General features: G+C 42.4%; 2 protein-coding genes across 5 annotated transcripts in view; one reads left to right on the forward strand and one right to left on the reverse strand.

Moving 5' to 3' along the window:
* The first annotated feature begins 5,392 nt into the window (after positions 1-5,392).
* On the forward strand, positions 5,393-13,279 carry SOD1 (superoxide dismutase 1). The gene is made up of 5 exons (XM_024120097.2): positions 5,393-5,571; positions 8,960-9,053; positions 10,739-10,808; positions 11,627-11,744; positions 12,853-13,279. Exons 1-5 carry the CDS (start codon positions 5,500-5,502, stop codon positions 12,958-12,960), a joined length of 462 nt encoding a protein of 153 aa, XP_023975865.1. The 5' UTR covers positions 5,393-5,499; the 3' UTR covers positions 12,961-13,279.
* Positions 13,280-15,543: 2,264 nt separating this feature from the next.
* Positions 15,544-18,579, reverse strand: part of SCAF4 (SR-related CTD associated factor 4) — a 56,653-nt gene continuing 53,617 nt past the window's right edge. For all 4 annotated transcript variants that reach the window (XM_024120095.2, XM_024120094.2, XM_024120096.2 and 1 more), the window contains exon 20: positions 15,544-16,833. In XM_024120095.2, coding sequence (XP_023975863.1) covers positions 15,911-16,833 — 923 coding nt within the window. In that variant the 3' untranslated portion in view covers positions 15,544-15,910. The remainder of the gene's footprint in view (positions 16,834-18,579) is intronic.

An 18,579-nucleotide genomic window follows, 5' to 3' on the forward strand; every position in this document is an offset into this window, starting at 1 on the left:
AACAATAGCAAGTGTTGGCAAGGATGTGGAGAAAGTGGAACCTTTGTATTGCTGATGGGAATATAAAATAATGTAACCACTGAAATATTGTTTGGCAGGTTTTAAAAAAATTGAACAAAAGTTAAAAAGCAAACTAAAGAGAAACGAAACTGTATGTCCACACAGATGTGTATACCAATGTTCTTGGCAGCATTATTCATAATATTCAAAACCTGGAAATAATCTTGCATTAGTCTGCTAGAGCTTCTGTAACAAAGTGGCTTAAATAACAGAAATTGAATTGTCTCAGTCCTGGAGACTAGAAGTCTGAGATCAAGGTGTCAGCAAGGTTGGTTCCTTCTGAGGCTGTGAGAGAGAATCTGTCCCAGGCCTCTCCCCCAGCTTCTTGGGGTTTGCTGGCAATGTTTGGCTTTCCTTGGCTTGAAGAAGCATCACCCTGATCTCTGCCTTCATCTTCACGTGGTGTTCTCCTTGTCTGCCTATTTGTGTCCAAATTTCCTTTTCATAAGGATACTAATCATATTGCATAAGAGGTCTACCCTACTCCAGTATGATCTCATATTAACTAATTTCATTTCCAAAATAGGTCACATTTCGAGGTGGTTAGGACCTCAACTTATGAATTTTGGAGGGGACACAATTCAACAACACAAATGTCCACCAACCTGTGACTGGAAAAACAATTTATGGTATATTCGGCAATGGAATACTCTTTTAGACATAAGGAACAGACTCCCAAAATATGCTACAACATAGATTAAGCTCTAAAACATTATGCTAAGAAGCCAGATGCAAAATCATACACTACATACTGTATGATTCCATTTATAAGAAATGTCCAGATAAAGCAAATTTATAGAGGACATAAGCAGATCTGTGGTTGACTAGGGCTTGGAGTGGGAGAATGGCTTAAGCAAAAACCAGATGAGGAAATCTCTTATGATGATGGAAATGTGCTAAAACCGCATTTTGGTAATGGTGGCCAATTACATAAATTTACTAAAAATATCGCTCAAGTGTATACTTACAATGGGTGAATTTTTTATAGTACATAAACTATATATTAATAAAGTGCTTTTTTTTTTTAAAGAAAAAACTTCTGGGGTTGGGGGCCAGCAACCTGAGTTTTAACAAGCCTTCCAGCTGATTCTAAGGTATATTAACATTTGAGAATCACTGCTCTAAAGAGACTGTTTAAACCAGACGAACTTGAGAAAATGTCATTGATGCTTAAGTCTCACCAGTTTCCTACCCAGAGTGGTACAGAATCATGAAGACAATTATATCCCCTAAAGCGAATGAGTAACTACATTTTCCTTACAAATCTGAATAGCATATGTGTTGCGTTTGATATAGAGCCTACACTTAGGGGTGACCCTGAGGTTCACATCTGTGTCCAAAAGGAGACTTCCAGCTCGGCACTTCGAGGTTCCTCAGGCACCCAGATGCACCCTGACCTCACCCATGAACACAATCAAGCTGCCTCCTGCTAAAACTCCTTTTGTGGCTTCTTATCTCTTGTCAGTTAGAACTCATGTAACAGAAACCTGGTTATGCTTGTTTAATCAAATGTAAGTTTATTTTCTTCATGGGTGCCAAGTGCCAAGGTAAGCAGCCTATCTCCAGTGAAAACCATGGTCGGTATCTTATGTATCTTACAGCAATGTAATGTGCATTTACTGTTTAAATATATGCAGTTTGAAAATGTGAATATAACTGGGCCCAAGCACACTGTTTTCAAAAATCTCCCAGGTGGTTCTGAGGTGCAGCCAGTGTGGACAAGCACTGTACCTAATCCACTGTGCCTCTGATTTACAGTTGAGTTCTAGAGAGAATTACCCGAGATGATACAGTGAGCCGGAGTGGGCCTGAGCCCAGGCCGCAACTGCTAAACAGAGAGCGTATGACAGGTTAGAGCCAAGATTATTAAATATACAGCTAACTCTCAATTATAGTTTGCAAATTTCTAATCCCAGGCTGTTCACTCCCGTTTACTAACAATATAAACTAATTTTTATACTTTTCCCTCTCCAACTTTCAAAAATGCCTCAGATACTTCGTGATTCTGGGATATAATCTTCTCACAGTGTTTACTGGTAATAGCTTCCAGTTTGGGGAATTTACTAACATGAAACATATGCAGGTAGCATTAGCTAATACTGCCTTTAACTGTTTTTAATTTGCTTCCTAGTTATTTTGTTTTTATTTTTTGGCTGCACCACGCAGCATGTGGGATCTTAGTTCCCTTACCAGGGATTGAACCTGCACCCCCTGCATTGGAAGCGTGGACTCTTAACCACTGGACCACCCGGGAAGTCCCTGCTTCCTAGTTATTAGCGCATTTATTTATTAGCATTTAAAGAAACCTCTCTTGGGACTTCCCTGGTGGCACAATCCCTGGTTAAGAATCCGCCTGCCAATGCAGGGGACATGGGTTTGATCCCTAGTCTGGGAAGATCCCACATGCTGCGGAGCACCTAAGCCCGTGCGCCACAACTACTGAGCCCGCAGACCACAACTACTGAGCCCGCGTGCTGCTACTGAAGCCTGCGCGCCTAGAGCCCGTGCTCCGCAACAAGAAAAGCCACCGCAGTGAGAAGCCCGCGCACCGCAACAAAGAGTAGCCCCCGCTCGCCCCAACTAGAGAAAGCCCGCGCCCAGCAATGAAGACCCAATGCAGCCAATAATAAATAATAAATAATAAATGAATAAATAAATATTTTTAAAAGCTTCTCTCTTTGTACTTTGCTTCTTTAGTATTTTCCCTAGTTCTGACATTTTCCTACAATTCATATAAGAACATATTTTTCATCAGCAAAGGTCTTGGTGATAATCCCTTTGTGATGTGTGATGTGAAGGAAATTTAAAAACTACTTATTTACTGAGCATGAGGAAGGTGTAAAGGGGGAATCACCTTGGGATTACAGAAGAAAACAACGATTTGGGGAAAGAGAGATGAGATAAAGGAGAAAGGGGAAGAGTGAGTCCTAAGAAAGGAAGGAGAGGAAGAGGAAAAGGACAGAAACGCCAGGCCGAATTTCTGGTCTACCTTCTTGCTTACCTCTTACCCAGAGGTCCCCAAACCTGATTTTCATCCCCAGGAATGCCAGAATGACACACGGTAAACTGCTTAGTCATCTGCACAGGCTGTTTTAGGAGCAAACAAATACTGTTCAAGATCACATATTTATATTCTTTAACCTTGTTCTAGAAGGAGGGGTAAGACTCTGGGTGGAAGCATTTTCTTGGCTCCACACCCCCCAGGGGAAATATGGCCTGAGGAGGAACAGAACAGGGTCCTTTAAAGTGTGGGAGCCCCAACCCAGGTGTGAGGGCGGTAGTAGGAATAAACCCCAGGGGTCCTCTAATCCTGCATGACACAAGCCCTGGCACTGACCCAGGCTTTGTCTACATATCTCAAAAGAAGAGGGACTCCGGATCCCAGGGCCACTCTGTACATGGGCTGCTTTGTTGGCGAGTGAGCTGAAATCTGATTCCAACTTCCTGGAACTTTGAGGCCAAAGAGAAACTTTGGCCTTGGGCAAAGACCCTGTGGCTGCGACTTGCACATTTATGCAACTGCCTAGCACAAGTCAGCTATCTGGGAAATGCTAGCAAGTACAACAAGCAAAATTACAAATATGTATACTTTCAAGAGGATGATAAAAAAATGTGGATCGTGTATGTCTGACAGAGGATGCCTTTGAGTCCAAGGGTGTAATTAAATAAATAAGTAATGGACAGCCAAGACGTGGCTGAATCAGCTTCTGCCTTGTTTCACTCTGGCCTTGAACTAGGAGTCAGTGTTTCGTCATCCTTACAACTAAATCCTCCCTACTGAGCAATGGAGGGAAATGCAGATTGCGTTGGAGTTCACGGGGAGATGGGGAGGATTTCAATCCCACAAAACAAAAACAGAAATCCCCAGCAGCCAGAGCTCTTCTCCCTTAGGTGTGTCCCTTATTGGCCCCTGTCTGGTCTCCTTGACTCCAGGTTTCTTTTCGGGATGCTTTCTCTATCTCCTCTTTTGAGTCAAGTAGGTCCAGCCCTTGCCCTCAACTTGCATACTTCACTGGGCATGAAAAACACCTGCAAGTCAGTTTCTCAAAGTGCCAGCATCAGTTCTACCTGGGCACAAGGTAGGAATGTAAATTCCAGGTTCCCACCCCAGACTGGCTGAGTCAGAAACATAGCAACCTGCAGTTTAATGAGTTTTCTGGGTAAGTCTAAAGCATGCTTCCAGGTTAAATTAACCTCACCTCTGAAAACAGTTCACTCATCTTTGTTATTCAGGCAGCCCCGTAGGGAGGGAAGATGAAAATCCTTCTCTTGATGCTCCCCTCCCCAGCCCCCTGGTTTATCAAACTGTTCTGCTCACAAAAGTATGTGTGTGTGTGTTGGCGGGGTGGGGGTGGGGTGGGGGGGGATTCTCATTCTAAGCCAAACTGTGGCAGACAAATGCACACCCATCGTAAAAAAATTTTTTGAGAGAACATTAGTAAAAGTTTAATTCGCACTCCCCAAAGGTACCCACCCATAGTCTCTTGTACATCTTTCTAGATTTCTGAGCGCACAAGTAAATATGTTTATACTTTTAAATAAAAACCCACAGAAGTAGTTTGTACTGTTTGCTCATTTCATGTTTTTGAATTCTTTTCCTTGAAGGATAAGAAATACTCTGAGGTACGGAGGTATCATTAATTATTCACCCCTTCTACCCTTTTCCTTGACATTTGGGGCAGCAGAGTCAGACAAAACAGAGGTATGGGGAAATCAATCAGTTGACATTCTTTGGTATTTTCACGTTTGCGGCCTTGACAAACAGGAAATATTCGAAAAGAATACACAATTCTGATAACCAAGTAACTATACGTTTAGGACTACGAAAATTGCAGGGAAGAAAAGGTGAGACCAGGGACTGAGATGCGTCGACTTTACATACCCCCCGAAACCCAAAACACAAGACAATTAAAAAGTAAAAGCTATCAAAAGCACCCAGCTTGATAGTCCCAACTTCTAAAAAAACAAATGCGACAATATTATGACCAAAGTCAGTTATAACTAACTACATTTCCAGACAAAGGGACTTCAGATCTTCAAGGCGTGACGCGTATACCTCATTTTCCTTATTTTGTGTACTGCCATCCACGGACTACACCCTTTGGAGGAGAAGGGCTGTTTTTTTCCGCCGTTCCAGGTTTCTGGGCATTTTACGGGCGCCGGGCGGAGGGAGCCAGCGGCGCGGAGGGCAAGGTGCCCCTAGAGGCCCTTTGGCCCCGCCCCCGGTGATTCCCGGCCCCTGGCGTCCCGTGGGGAGCGGGCTGAGAGCGCGGGCGGCGATTGGTTCCGGGCCAGGGTGGGCGGGGCGCGGCGGCCCGGCATATAAAGGTGCCGCGGCTCGGCGCGGCACTGCGTTCTCTGTTTGCGTCGGCGTGTCGTGCAGTGTTTCCCGCTTCTTGTGTGGCCTTCGCAGTGGACCGGAGCGCGTCCCCGCAAGTCATGGCGACGAAGGCCGTGTGCGTGCTGAAGGGCGACGGCCCGGTGCAGGGTACCATCCACTTCGAGCAAAAGGCAAGGACCGGCGGGGGGAAGCCGGCGGCGAGGCCGTGCCCGCACACCTGTGCCGGGAGCGGCCGGCTGGGCCTCGGGCCGCCTTCGCCGCGCCCCCGGCGCGTGGGTCAGCGGGTCTGCGTTCCCCGGGTCCTCGGCTGTGCGGCGCCCTCAGAGCCGCAAGCCGCGCGCGGCCGCGGAGTGCTGAGTCACCGGGCGAGCCCGGCAGCGGCTGTGCGTGGCGAGGCCTGGGCGGGAGTGCAGGGAGGGAACACCCGGTCGGCCCCGTGGGTGCCGACCACCGCGAGTTTCGGAGGGAGGAGAGAAGCGTGGGAGGAAAGCCGGTTGCCCTGGCGCCTCCTCGGCGTCCGTAGGCCCGGGCGGAGACCTGAGGTGCTTGAGGACGCTGTGGCCCTTCTTGCGGGCTCAGTTTCTAGGTCCTGAGATACCGCGGATGCTGAGTTGCGCAGTCCGAGGCCTCGCCAGTCCTTGAGACCCGGGGGTGGCGGATGCGGCTGGGCCGTCTGGGTCTCGTAGCATCCGTATCCGTTTGGGACTTCCTTTCCAGCTTGAGCTCTTTAGTTCAGGGGGTCTGCAGACTACGGCCCGCGGGCCTGATTTGTCCCGAGGCGGTGTTTGTACAGCCCTCGAGCTGAGTGGCTTTTATATATTTATGCTTTTATATGTTTGTGTTTAAAGAATCGTGAAAACAAGAGTAGGCGACAGTGATCCTTTACAGAAAAGTTTGCTGACCCCTACTCTAGGTCAGGGTCATCCTCTAAGGGCAAAGAGGACGGCCCTGGTCAGAGCTCCAAAAGCCAGAGGTCTAACAGCCTCCCTTGTTGGGGGTTTTCCAGAGGAGCGATTTTTAACTCTGGGTGCATAGCAGACTCATGTGGGGAGCTTTTAAAAATACAGATACCAGGGCTCATCTCCGGATCAATTACATCAAAACCTGATGGAGTGCAGTCTGAGTGTTGCTCTTTTTAAAGCTTCCAAAGTGGTTCTTAACAGTGCACGGAGGATTGAGAATTCCTGGTGGTAGAGGGTAGTGGATGAGGTTTGGAAGTCCAACGTTAGGAGACCTAGAGTATTTCCATTGCATGGAATTGTCACTTCTGTTCTTGGAGCATTCGTTTAAACAAATTCCCTGTAAAGTGACTTTGAAGTTTCTCTACCGGTGGGCCTGTTAACTGAGATGGTAGCGGATAAACCTCTGAACAAGTCTTGTAAAATAAAGTGTACAGACATACTCATTGATAATACTGCAAAACACAGGTGTTGGTGAGGAAGGTGCTTGTTTTTTTTTTTGTTTTTTGTTTTTTGTTTTTTTTTGTGGTATGCGGGCCTCCCTCTGCTGTGGCCTCTCCCGTTGCGGAGCACAGGCTCCGGACGCGCAGGCTCAGCGGCCATGGCTCACGGGCCCAGCCGCTCCGCGGCATGTGGGATCTTCCCGGACCGGGGCACGAACCTGTGTTCCCTGCATTGGCAGGCGGACGCGCAACCACTGCGCCACCAGGGAAGCCCCGGAAGGTGCTTGTGATAAGACTGTCCCCCCAAATCTTAGTGAGGTTACCAGTGGGTGGAAAATTGTTTATGTTGGCTTGTTAATCATGAGGGAATATGAATGAGATTTAGTCGTTAAAGTGGTTTATGGAAATGTGAGAGGACATGCAAAGTAATCTAGGTAAGTGTCCCATCTGTGAGATTTAAACGAGAGAGAGCTTATATTTGAGCTTAATTTTTTCCTTTAGGTGGTTTCCAAATTTTCTGGAAAGGGCTCTTTGACATTTGACTGAATTTTGCTGTTTTCATTTGCAAGACTTTTGTTTTGTACATCCTCTTTCCTCTCCACCAGAGAACCTAAGAAGCCTCTGAGGTATTCTTTCCCTGTGGCCATTGAGAAAACGGCTCCTGGTGTTGCATTCAGAAGTTAAACTGGTTTTTCCACCTTCCTTGGGCAGCTTCTATGGCTCCCTCTTTTAAGTTCCAAACTTCATTTTGGTGGTGCTGTTTGTACCTGATAAAGACCCCTTCGATATGCAGATGTATTAAGTTGACAGTAAACTGTATTTCTTGGCCTATTGAGTGTTTAAAATTTTGGATTAGTTTCCAGTTTTCAAAAATCGGAAATTTTCACCTGTAAGTCCAAATTCTTAGCTTCTCTTGAAAAATCTGGAGATCTGCCCATACTGAGCCTTCACTAAGCCAGGGCAACGCTGTGCTGGACCAGTTTACATTCCTCCTGCTTCCCTGACCTGTTTTACTCATTTGAGACAATAGCCTGGTCCCTGCAGGGTTGTACCCAGGCAGCTTACTGTTGAACTTCTTGTGCTCTATGCATTACCAGTTAAGTGGAGGCTTGGAAGAACCTGCCATGTTTGTCTTTCTGTGCTCTTGATAACATGGCATGTTTGGGGGAATAACTTTCACATTTGGGGTTCTCCAAAATTAAAGGTTGTACGTAGAAGAATCATAGTGTATCTATTCTCAAAAAGAAACACTAGAGGCAGCAGTTGCCAGGCTGCTTCCGTTGAGCAGTGGTTATCTAGCCAGTGGAAAGTACGATCTTCAAAGCTAACACCTCTTGTAACTGTTGGCCCTGGCTTTTTAAAAAACAAAGACACCGTCGTGTATTACTATACGGTGTGGATGCTGTGTCTATTTTATTTTACTTCCTAAGATCTCTTTGTAGCTGTAGAAGTAACTTCTTTGATTTCTATATGTAGCATGCGGTACCATTATCCATCAACGTTGCCTGAATTGCAGTGTGTTTTTTTTCACCTGCTTTAGTGTTTTATTGTCCTTTCTTTTTGGTCTCAGTAGTGGAAAGGTTATCTGGGTTTCAGTGCCTAAAAAGACTTGAGAAAACAGTACTTCTGGTTGGATTAGGATCAGGCCCCCAGGGGCAGTGAGGTAGGGTATTTTCTGGCTGTAAATAAAAAATACCCATGCTGGAAACTGATCAACACCCTTCTGGTGGAGAGTGGAGAACAGGGATCCTAGAGTAGCAAGTTGGATATTTTTTTTTTCTTTTTAAGGCAAATTTGTATGATTGCTAACATAGAAGAGTGCATGAAGAAAGTAGGGTGCTAAAAAGTGTATGATGTGCTAACATTTGGGTTCAAAAGTTTGATTTGTACACATTCACTATGCGCAAGTACGACCTATTTGAAGTATTTACATAATAAACAAGAACTTAGTCATGTTATGTATGAATAGAGTAGTTTAGCAGCTTGCTGGAGGTTCACTGCTAGAAAGTGGCGGACCTGGGATTTGGACACAGATTTTTCGACTCCTGAGTCCATGTTCTTTTCACTTTCCTGTGAGTGGTAAAGATAATTCAACTGTTTTCTTTGTTCAGAAGCATTTGCTGTCTCAAATTTCTTGCACTTTTCTTTGAATAAAGGAAGATGGGACGGTCGTGGTATCGGGATCCATTACAGGATTGACTGAAGGCGATCATGGATTCCATGTCCATCAATTTGGAGATAATACACAAGGTGGGTGTTGTGCTGGTTTAGTGACTGACAGTTATTTCACCTAGTAAGATACACTGAGTAGAGTTATCCCCAAACATTAAAAACTTGCAACAGTTTTTTTTTTTAAGTCAAGTTAATATGACTACTAAAGTCGATCTCAGGGTTAAAAATGGCTTTTGACTCTTCCATGTGGAATGGAAGGAGAAGGAGTTGATGTTTGGTATCATGATTATGGGTTGATTATGTAAGAGTCTCGGGTGTGTTTTAAGACAACAATAGAAAACAACACAGCTTCTTTCTGACCTTCCCCTTTACTCCCAGGTGTTAGTGAGCTGGGGCTTGAGGGAGGGTGTGGCAAGCAGGGTGCATTTATCTGCATAACCCTGCAGAGGTACCTCTAGCCTAAGGGCCTTAGCAGGGAGGGGCAAGGTACAAACTGATGAGGGGGTGTAAACTGTTCACGCTTTGGATTGTGCTTCATTTTCTCAAGTTGGGTTTAGAAGCAAGTCAACAAAAGCTTATGGGTTAAATTGCCGTATTTGAGTAAACTTAGTGTTTAGACTTTTTATGATGAGAACTTAATTCATTTTGCCGGAACGTGTGTGTGTATTGGAGTATAATTGCTTTACAGTGTTGTGTTGGTTTCTGCTGTACAGTGAAGTGAATCAGCTATATGTATACATATATCCCCTCCGTCTTAGAACTTGTTTTTAATGTTCCATAATTTGGTTTCTGTAAATAGTGATTTAATGATCAGATTTGATCCATTTCAACAATTATAAAAAGTCCTGGGACTTCCCTGGCGGTCCAGTGGGTAAGACTCCACGCTCCCAATGCAGGGGGCCTGGGGTTGGATCCCTGGTTGGGGTACTAGATCCCGCATGCATGCTGCAACTAAGAGTCTGCATGCCGCAACGAAGACCCGGCGCAGCCAAAATAATTAATTAAAATTCCTCAAGTCGTTTTTTTGTTTGTTTGTTTGTTTGTTTTACTGCTTCTGCTTTGGGAGGTGATTGCTCTGTGGCTTTGACTTACTGTGCTACTTTCTGTAACCTGCATGTCTTCTCCCTGGGTAGAGGATGGATAAAAGCTGTAAACAGGGGAAACTTTGCGACAGCTGTTGAATGAAGAACCATGTCATGAAAGAGCCTCCTGCATTGTTGTGGTTGTGTTCTGTGTGAATGCTGTTCCCTGGTGCACTGGAGTGCCATTTTTACAGAATACAGTCTGAATGCCCCAGAGTTGTGTCGGGCAGCAGCCCTTGGATTAAGGTGCCGTTTTATATTCTGCATGCACAAAGTGAAGGCCATGAACAGGAGAGCTGCCTGGTAGTATGTTGCCTGGGAGATAAGCTTTTTGTAGTTCAGGTGTGCTGTTGTCGTATGAAGTAGGATCATAATCATGGGATTTTAATAGAAGAACCATTGAAGATCAAGTCTTGGCCTTCTCATTTTACAGGGCAGTGAAGAAACCAAAGCCCAGAGAAGGGTATTAAATTAACTTTACAGTGTTACACAGTAGTTAGAATGTCTTTACTCCCTGCCTGTTTTGTTCAATGTGTTGCTTTCTGTTTTTATTAGCCTAGAAGTCACAGTGTGGGTCAGTACTTTCTCCATTTGAGGTTTTTAGCAATGACCAGTTTCTTTTTAGAACTTATTTTGGAATTTTGATTCATAATTTAGCTACTTTTTTTTTTTGGTAAACAGGCTGTACCAGTGCAGGTCCTCACTTTAATCCTCTATCCAAAAAACACGGTGGGCCAGAGGATGAAGAGAGGTGAGTGACCTTAACTCTTTTTGAAATAATAGCGACGGCTTTGAGGGGGCAGTATGGGGATACTACTTGCAAATTGCATGCTAAGGTAATTGCACCTCTGCTCTTGAGTTTGTTGCCCCCATGTAACCCCTTGCCCCAAGTGCTGGGGTGGCTTACTCCTTGGGCTAAGGAATTGACAAATAGGGAGACTTAAAACGATTTGGTTTTGTAGCATTTATTGAATATAGAGCTCATACAAGTGTCAAAGGGAACTAATACAGGAAATGTCATGAATAACAGTACTGTCAACCACTAGCAAAATAAACCATTGTGAAACACTGGAAGGTTTGTAGATAAAAATTTGATATTGAAAATTCAGTGAGACTCCCGTTTGTATGTGTTTGTTTTCTGAGAGCCTTTCAGGAAAATATTAAATTTAAGGACAAGGATTAATTTATTTTTATATCAGAGGCCTAGGGGCATAGCTCTGCCATGCCAGGAATTAACAGGCGTAACTCAGTAACTTAGAGTTTACCCTTTGGTCCTTTACCTCTGAAATTAGAGGTGCACCCCATCCCACCACTCTTCCCAGAGCACTGCTTTATAGACTTGAAGCCTGTTTGAAGAGCTGTGTGTCTAGAACATCTAGTTACTTGTTTTTAAACTTACATGTTTTCAAGGTTTTGTCAGTCTGGAAAAGTGGGTTCTATTTGATACAGACTATATCCACCTCTTAGCCCACCCTTATATATCTGACTCAGTCCATTTTTAATTTAGCTGATGAACTAAAGTTAAGTAGAAACCAGTCCTAATCCCTCTTAACGCTTTTTCAATGTTAGGCATGTTGGAGACCTGGGCAATGTGAAGGCTGACCAAAATGGTGTGGCCGAAGTGTGTATTGAAGATTCTATAATCTCACTCTCTGGAGACCATTCCATCATTGGCCGCACAATGGTCGTAAGTGTTCATATAATAAGAATATGCATAAAATTTCTTCTAACACATGGTCATGTATGTTTTCATGATTTCATGATTATTAGTCCTGGTTTCCAAGGATCCATATAAATTGTACTTTCAGTTCCGATTAGGAAAAGCAATTATTTTATTGGATGATTACAGTGAAGATGAATTAATGATCTAGGTCAGTTAAGAACACTGTTTTGCTAAGATGCGGTAATAAAGTAGATTACATTTGATCATATTAATTAGATCTGTGTTACAGAAACAGGAGTGGTCTTTATCTAGTTTTTAAATGGCCAGACTTTCTTGCCACTACTGGGTTTCCCCCTTGTAGTTAACCAGAGCATCTGAAGTCTGAAATCGGATGGACCTCAACACTAATATTCATTCATGTCTGCAGGTTATCATCACTTGTTTAATATGTGGGAAGCAGTTGCCCCAAGTTACGTGGAGCTGCCTCTGGTTCGTACAGAACACCACCTATAGGATAGGCTCTCTGTTGCCTGCCCCAGAGGACAGTTAGCATTCAGTGGACACCTCCTTTCAGTTGACCCTTTTATTCTTAGAATTTTCTTCACCTGTAGTTGTGAAGCAGAAAAATCACGTTATCAGTGTTTGATGAGCAAAATTTAAAATACTACTGCTTGAATACGTCAAGATATTTTTAGGATTACCTCTTGTTTATGGGTCCGTAATGAGGCATGATTTTGATGTTTTTTGTTGTTCACTTTTTTTTTCCCCAAAGCAATTTATACGATAAAAGAATGACTACTGTAACTGAGATTACTAGAATTTCTCATGTTGGATTCAGCATGTGGCAGCCGTGTAACCTACTTGTGTGGGTTTTTTGTATTTCATTTAGAGATAGCGCTGCTTACCTAGTGTTTAAGGGTAACTGTTTCTTTGCATCATCAAGAAAAAGCTTTGAGTAGTTTCTACTTTTTACTATTAGATTAAATATTAGTATACTTTCCTCCTAGTAAAATTATTTTAACATGTTATTTTCTAATATTAAATGGTTCTTAAAAGTCTTTTGGGTATTGTTGAGAAGAGATGGTAATTGCTTGATAGCCCTAAGTTAATGTGTTCTTAAAATTTTTTAAAGGTCCATGAAAAACCAGATGACTTGGGCAGAGGTGGAAATGAAGAAAGTACAAAGACAGGAAACGCTGGAAGTCGTTTGGCCTGTGGTGTAATTGGGATCGCCCAATAAACATTCCCTAGGAAGTGGTCTTGAGTCCTAGTAACTCATATGTTATCTTGCTAGTTGTAGAAATTTAACTAGATAAACATTAAACACCGTAACCTTAAAAGTGTATTTTGTGTGACTTTTTTTAAGTTGCTTGAAGTACCTGTAATAAGAACTGATTTATGATCACTTGAAGATTTGTATAATTTTATAAGACTCATACTCAAAGTGTCTGTTTCAGTGGTCTCTGTATTTTGCCAAACTTAGTCACATATGGATATTATTTGTCTGAATTTCTTCAGTTCTCACTCAAGCCTGCAATAAACATTCTCTGTGGCACTACTGTATTTTGAGCCTATTAAAGTATCTAAAATGAAATTCTAAATTAGCTCTGATACTCATACACAGAGCCTGAATGGAACAGATTTAGTAATATGTTGACGGGTATTAACTATTTCATAGAGCTCTTTTTTGAAAGTGTTTTAAACGAGATCAAAATGTTTAAAATTTTAGCAACTGGTACATTTAGCTAAGACTAAGCTGAACCTTAATCTCAGACAAATAGGCTATCCTTTGTTAGCTTTAGGGAAATTAAAGTGGTACCTTTATTTTAAAAAGTAGATGTTACGGTTTAAGAGAGCCCTTTGGTAACTTTCAGTGAAATTGTGAATGGCAAGTTAGTTAGAGCCTCAGGTAGCTGAGAAGACTTACCTACCTGCCAAATAGCACATAGTCCATTTTTGTAGAACCGTGAACGTTTAGTTTATAATAAAAGTAGAGGTTGGCACAATCTGCTTTCAGATAAGCTCCTTAAAGAAATACATTATGCCACTGTAAGGTGGAAGCAAAGAAATGTTTGATTGTGGGTTCTGTTTGTTTAAATACAAGAACTGACACACCCAGTTAGTGAATTCAGGTCTATTTCTCTTAATGGAAGTATGTACCTGTACGAGAATGCTTTTAAGTGAAGTGTTAACCTAACTAACTCAGGTTTGACTGTGGGTTATAGTTGTTTGTTTATTAATTAATTGAAAATTATGGAATATTACTTCTGATAGAGAAGCCAGATAAGCAACAGTTTTGGTTGGTCATAAATTATATGATGGATGGACTTTATCAAGCGAAGATCACTTAGGTGAGGAAAAGCTAATTTAGAGTAAGAATTTGTAGTGTTTGTTTTCAAAGTTTTAAATTGGTGGTAAAACAGTATGCTCACAATAATGGTTACCACTACCATCAGGTAGGGAATTTAAAAACAAACACAGATTTCATAATGTACAGTTTTGTTACATAAATGGGATAAGACTCAAATACAGGACTTTCTTGTGTCCTTTAAAGCCTCAAGTGTAATTACTACCACTTGATACTCTTGGGGTTTTGTCATGTGCAAACTGGGAGACCTTAATACTTTCAATTGGAAATACAGGGCTGCAAGTCCTTGAAATCTCAACACTAATCAATCAATCGGGTGTATATTTATTTATTTCCAAAAGCAGTTTCAAGCTGGGACTTTTAAAAACTTCTCAGTGGGCCAACATAAAACTGAGGATAAATTTTATAACTCAAGTCTGCATATGTGAAACCGGATTTTCTCTTACTTTCCAAAGGCAGGGACTCAAGAACATTGCCCTAGATAAATGCATTTTCCCCCATCAAAACAAAGGTCTTTCTTGCTGCAGAAAACTCAAAACCAAAGTAATAAAGCAGCTCCGCCTGGGGATGAGGGTAGAGAAAAAGTTTTATCTGTTACGCACACTGAAACTAGGACAGTTTAAAAATGTGATTTAAGAAGAAAAAAAGCTTCAAGGCCATAAATACTTGGATTACGTTAACGGTCTTTTCCTTGGCACTAGGTAAGCAGCTTTATCTAACTAACTGCTTTTCTGTACTATTATTTCAGGTATAGGTTTGATTTGGCTTTGGATGTCTTCATGTAATAGCTCTTGGATAACCTACAACTATTTTTCCTAGTTAACCCAACAATTTTAAGGAAAAGAGAGAAAGTACTTTATAAGTGGCAAAAAGTTCAGTTTACCTCTGCCCAGCAGGGGACTTTAAAAAATGGTAAAGAAAGGCAACAGGCAAGGCTTGTAGAAACAATAGGTTGCATTTAAGTCCTTAAACAGATAAGACAAAAAGCTTTTAGATTGCAAATACCTTGATTTCTTTCACCCTTTTGAAAAATTTAATGGGATGGTTAAGAAAAACACCCAACCTTCTAAATAAGTAATACCCAGGCAATCAGATAATTTATAGTACAACGGGTAATGTCAGGGGTCCAGTTTTTCCCCCCAGCGAAAAAATTTTTTTACAATTATTTAGGGCAACATTTACCACAAAGCCAATGGCAGAAAAAGACCTTGACTGAATTCCCAAACAAGCTTTTCAGTTAACATTAAAACCACTAACCTTTGCCTTATGATTGAAATGCTAAGAATAAAAAATATTACAAATGAAGTGTTTGAGAATAACTACATAAAGATGTCTATTTCCATCAAATATACAAGTCTAATTTAGACTCCAACACAGTATTAACAGCTCAAACTTTGATGGTGAACAATCCTTTTCCACCTTAATGCAGTGTAGGAAGAATAGCACACATTAAAGTTTGTTACGAAAATAGAGTTTATTAAAAACATCCCTATTGTTTTTGAGGAGCTTTCACCGTTACCTTGTCTTAAATTAAAAAAAAAAAAAAATAGAGAGCACTTCTAATTACGATTTGTAAACTTTTTAAAGTCAAAACTTTTAAAAAGTTACAGCAAAAAGGGTAATATTTATTCATATTTTCAGTATTTTTTGTTATTTTGTGGCTATTTTTAAATAGAAGGGAAGCAATCAAATTGCTTACAATTCCCCACCAACTACTGCGGGGCTGTGATATAGCAGGAGCGAGTATAATACAGCATCTGTACACTTCAAGCTCTACACTCCAGGAAGTGTCACTGTCACACATGTGGACAAATTCCAGTCTCTAACGAGGAGCCTCGGCTGCTGAGCCAGAATCCTTTTCAGGTTCAACGGATGAGGTAGCCTCAGCAGGTAACTCTTCAGAAGGTTTTACAACTGCAGACTCAGACTCCCCCTTATCAAGTTCTGAAACAGTGTCTACATTTCCCACTTGGCTAATGGGAGGTTCAACGGTTTTGTTACCGCCTGCCCTGTCTGTCACCTCGGGCTTCTCCTTGCCTCGGTTTTCCTCCTTCTCTCTACGAGACTCTCTATCTCTAGAATCTCTCTCTCTGTCTCGATGCCCACTAGAGCGTCTATTCCTCTCTTCCAAGTCTCTGTGCCTGTCCCGCTCAGGGCTCCTTCTTCCCCACTCTCTCCTTTCACGATTACTATTCTCTCTATCATCATTACGGTTCCCATACCGTTCCCGGTCATTTTCCACCCTATTTCCAAAAGATCTTCTTCCAAACCTTTCTTGGTCTCTACCTGAAGTGAACTGCTGCCTGTTATCGTTTCTAAACGGCTGTGGCTGCGTCGGCGGCGGCTGCGGTGGCTGCGTCGGCGGCTGTTGCTGCGGCTGCGGTGCCGGCGGCGGCTGCTGCGGCGGCGGCTGCCTTCCGTCTCTGTCCTCGGGACCCCCTGGGCCTGGCCCTGGGCCCCCGAGCCCTGGCACTCCACCGGGCCGGACAAAGGGGCCGTGGGGAGGATAGGGACCTTTCATTCCATGAGGCGGAGGCATCCCGAAGCCCCCGGGGCCTGGTGGCGGACCTCTATGCATCATATGCGGAGGCATGGGACGAGGCGGCATCAAAGGGAAGCGTGGCAGGTGAGGTGGAGGCATTCCTGGCGGGCGCTGGAGTGGGATCAGGCCGGGTCGGGCACCAAGAAGACCAGTGGATGGGGCTTGGAGCCCAATTACAGGGCCAGGTGCAACTCCTTGAGTACCTGCAAGGCAATAAAAATTGAAGTGTAAATAAAATAACATAGAAGACAGCATATTCTATTTTCAGTTATTTCCTGTGGCGCTTGAAGCAAAATGAAATTCAACCCAAAACCTTCAAATTTCATACCGTTTGCCTATCTACCTGGCAGAAAAATGTGAGGGCCCAGTAACAACGCAGGGCAAGCAGTGCTGGAGATACAAACGATGTACGCACATCTACCTAATACAGGTACAGGTCAAAGCAAGCTGCAAAAAGAAATTGTAATATACCAAATTTTGGAAAGAGTATGTCAGAATCTCCTTCTATAGCCTTGACTAGTAGCTGTTTACCACTCAAAATACTTGAGAAACACATGTGCGCTGAGATAAACGAACTAATGAGATAAAGAACTGAACTATTTGACCCAACTGAAGGTTATTTCACGTGTACTCTTAGAAGAAAACGTCTTACTCTAAGTCTTAATTTGACTTTTTACTAGGAATAAATGGGGTCAATGACCCAGAAAATCCAGTGAAGAGGGAGGTTTCTTTGATTCTATGTCATTAAAACGCTTTGTGCAGTTATTATGCAGTAGGCATTACTTCAATGTTTATAAAACAAAGATCCATACACAAACGTAGAGTTTATTTTTACAAGTCCCTCTTCAAAGCACAGCATAGCGTGTAAACTGCTACGCTGAAATGACTGCTGAACAATGCTGAGTGCCCCGCCAGTCACCTTCTGTTCACTTTCCCAAAGGTGGCAAAACTGATAAAGTTAGTGCTGCTGCTGAAAGTGACAATGACTGACTTTATTTCCCATTTACAGGAGGGTTTGCTTATGCTTTAAGAGTCAAACAAATTCAACCCATCATTTGTAACACCAGGGAAAAGGAGGATCTGTTGTGGTTCACAACTTAAGTTAACAGGTATCGTGGTCTCTCCCAATTTATTTCTCTGCAAATATAAACATCACAAGGCAAATACTATGACCAACAAGAGTTATTCTAATAAAGGAAAATGTTCCAGATATTGTCAGAATGTGCCATTTACCCATGTACTGCAGAAATGCCTTTGAGCAAGTTGTGGGTTATGACCATCAACTGGCAATGGTGAGAAAAATGCTTGCGTGACACCGACAGAAAAACCACCAGAGGGCAAACCCAATACTTCATCTTACTGTCCCCAGCATCATATTATTTTACGTTTACAGTTTCAATCACTTCCACTCACTTTAGCAAACATTTAACAAGTCCTATTTGCTCCTAGATTTTCTGTATAAACGATTAATACTAATATGATAGACAAGAATTTCTACTTCAGTTTTTGTTCCTCAGGACATATGGTCCAATATTATTCTGTCAGACTTAGGCACTAAATAGAGTAGACTGGAAAATGTATGTGCATCAGTTTATAACTCAACATGAAGACTCATCGCTTTGGTATTTACTTAAACAGAGTACCTTCTTTTAAATGCTTGAAGAGAAATACATTCAGCGAAAAGGATCTCACATAGGAGCAACCTTGGACACATGCCTCAGAAATGGGGATAATAATATCTGCCTCTTGTTGAGATTAAATGGGATAAAGTACATAAGCATGAGCTCAGAGCTTGGCACACAGTTAAGTGCTGAAATTATTATTCTACACATCTATTTTGACAGATGATAAGTATCCTAACACTGAATATTTCACTTTGCAAAAACACAACATTTTTCTTTTCTGATCACTGAGATCTTACTGGCCTCTCCTGGTCCCCCAATATCCAC

This window comes from Physeter macrocephalus, chromosome 8, assembly GCF_002837175.3.
Source record: "Physeter macrocephalus isolate SW-GA chromosome 8, ASM283717v5, whole genome shotgun sequence".
Classification (NCBI taxonomy): Eukaryota; Metazoa; Chordata; class Mammalia; order Artiodactyla; family Physeteridae; genus Physeter; species Physeter macrocephalus.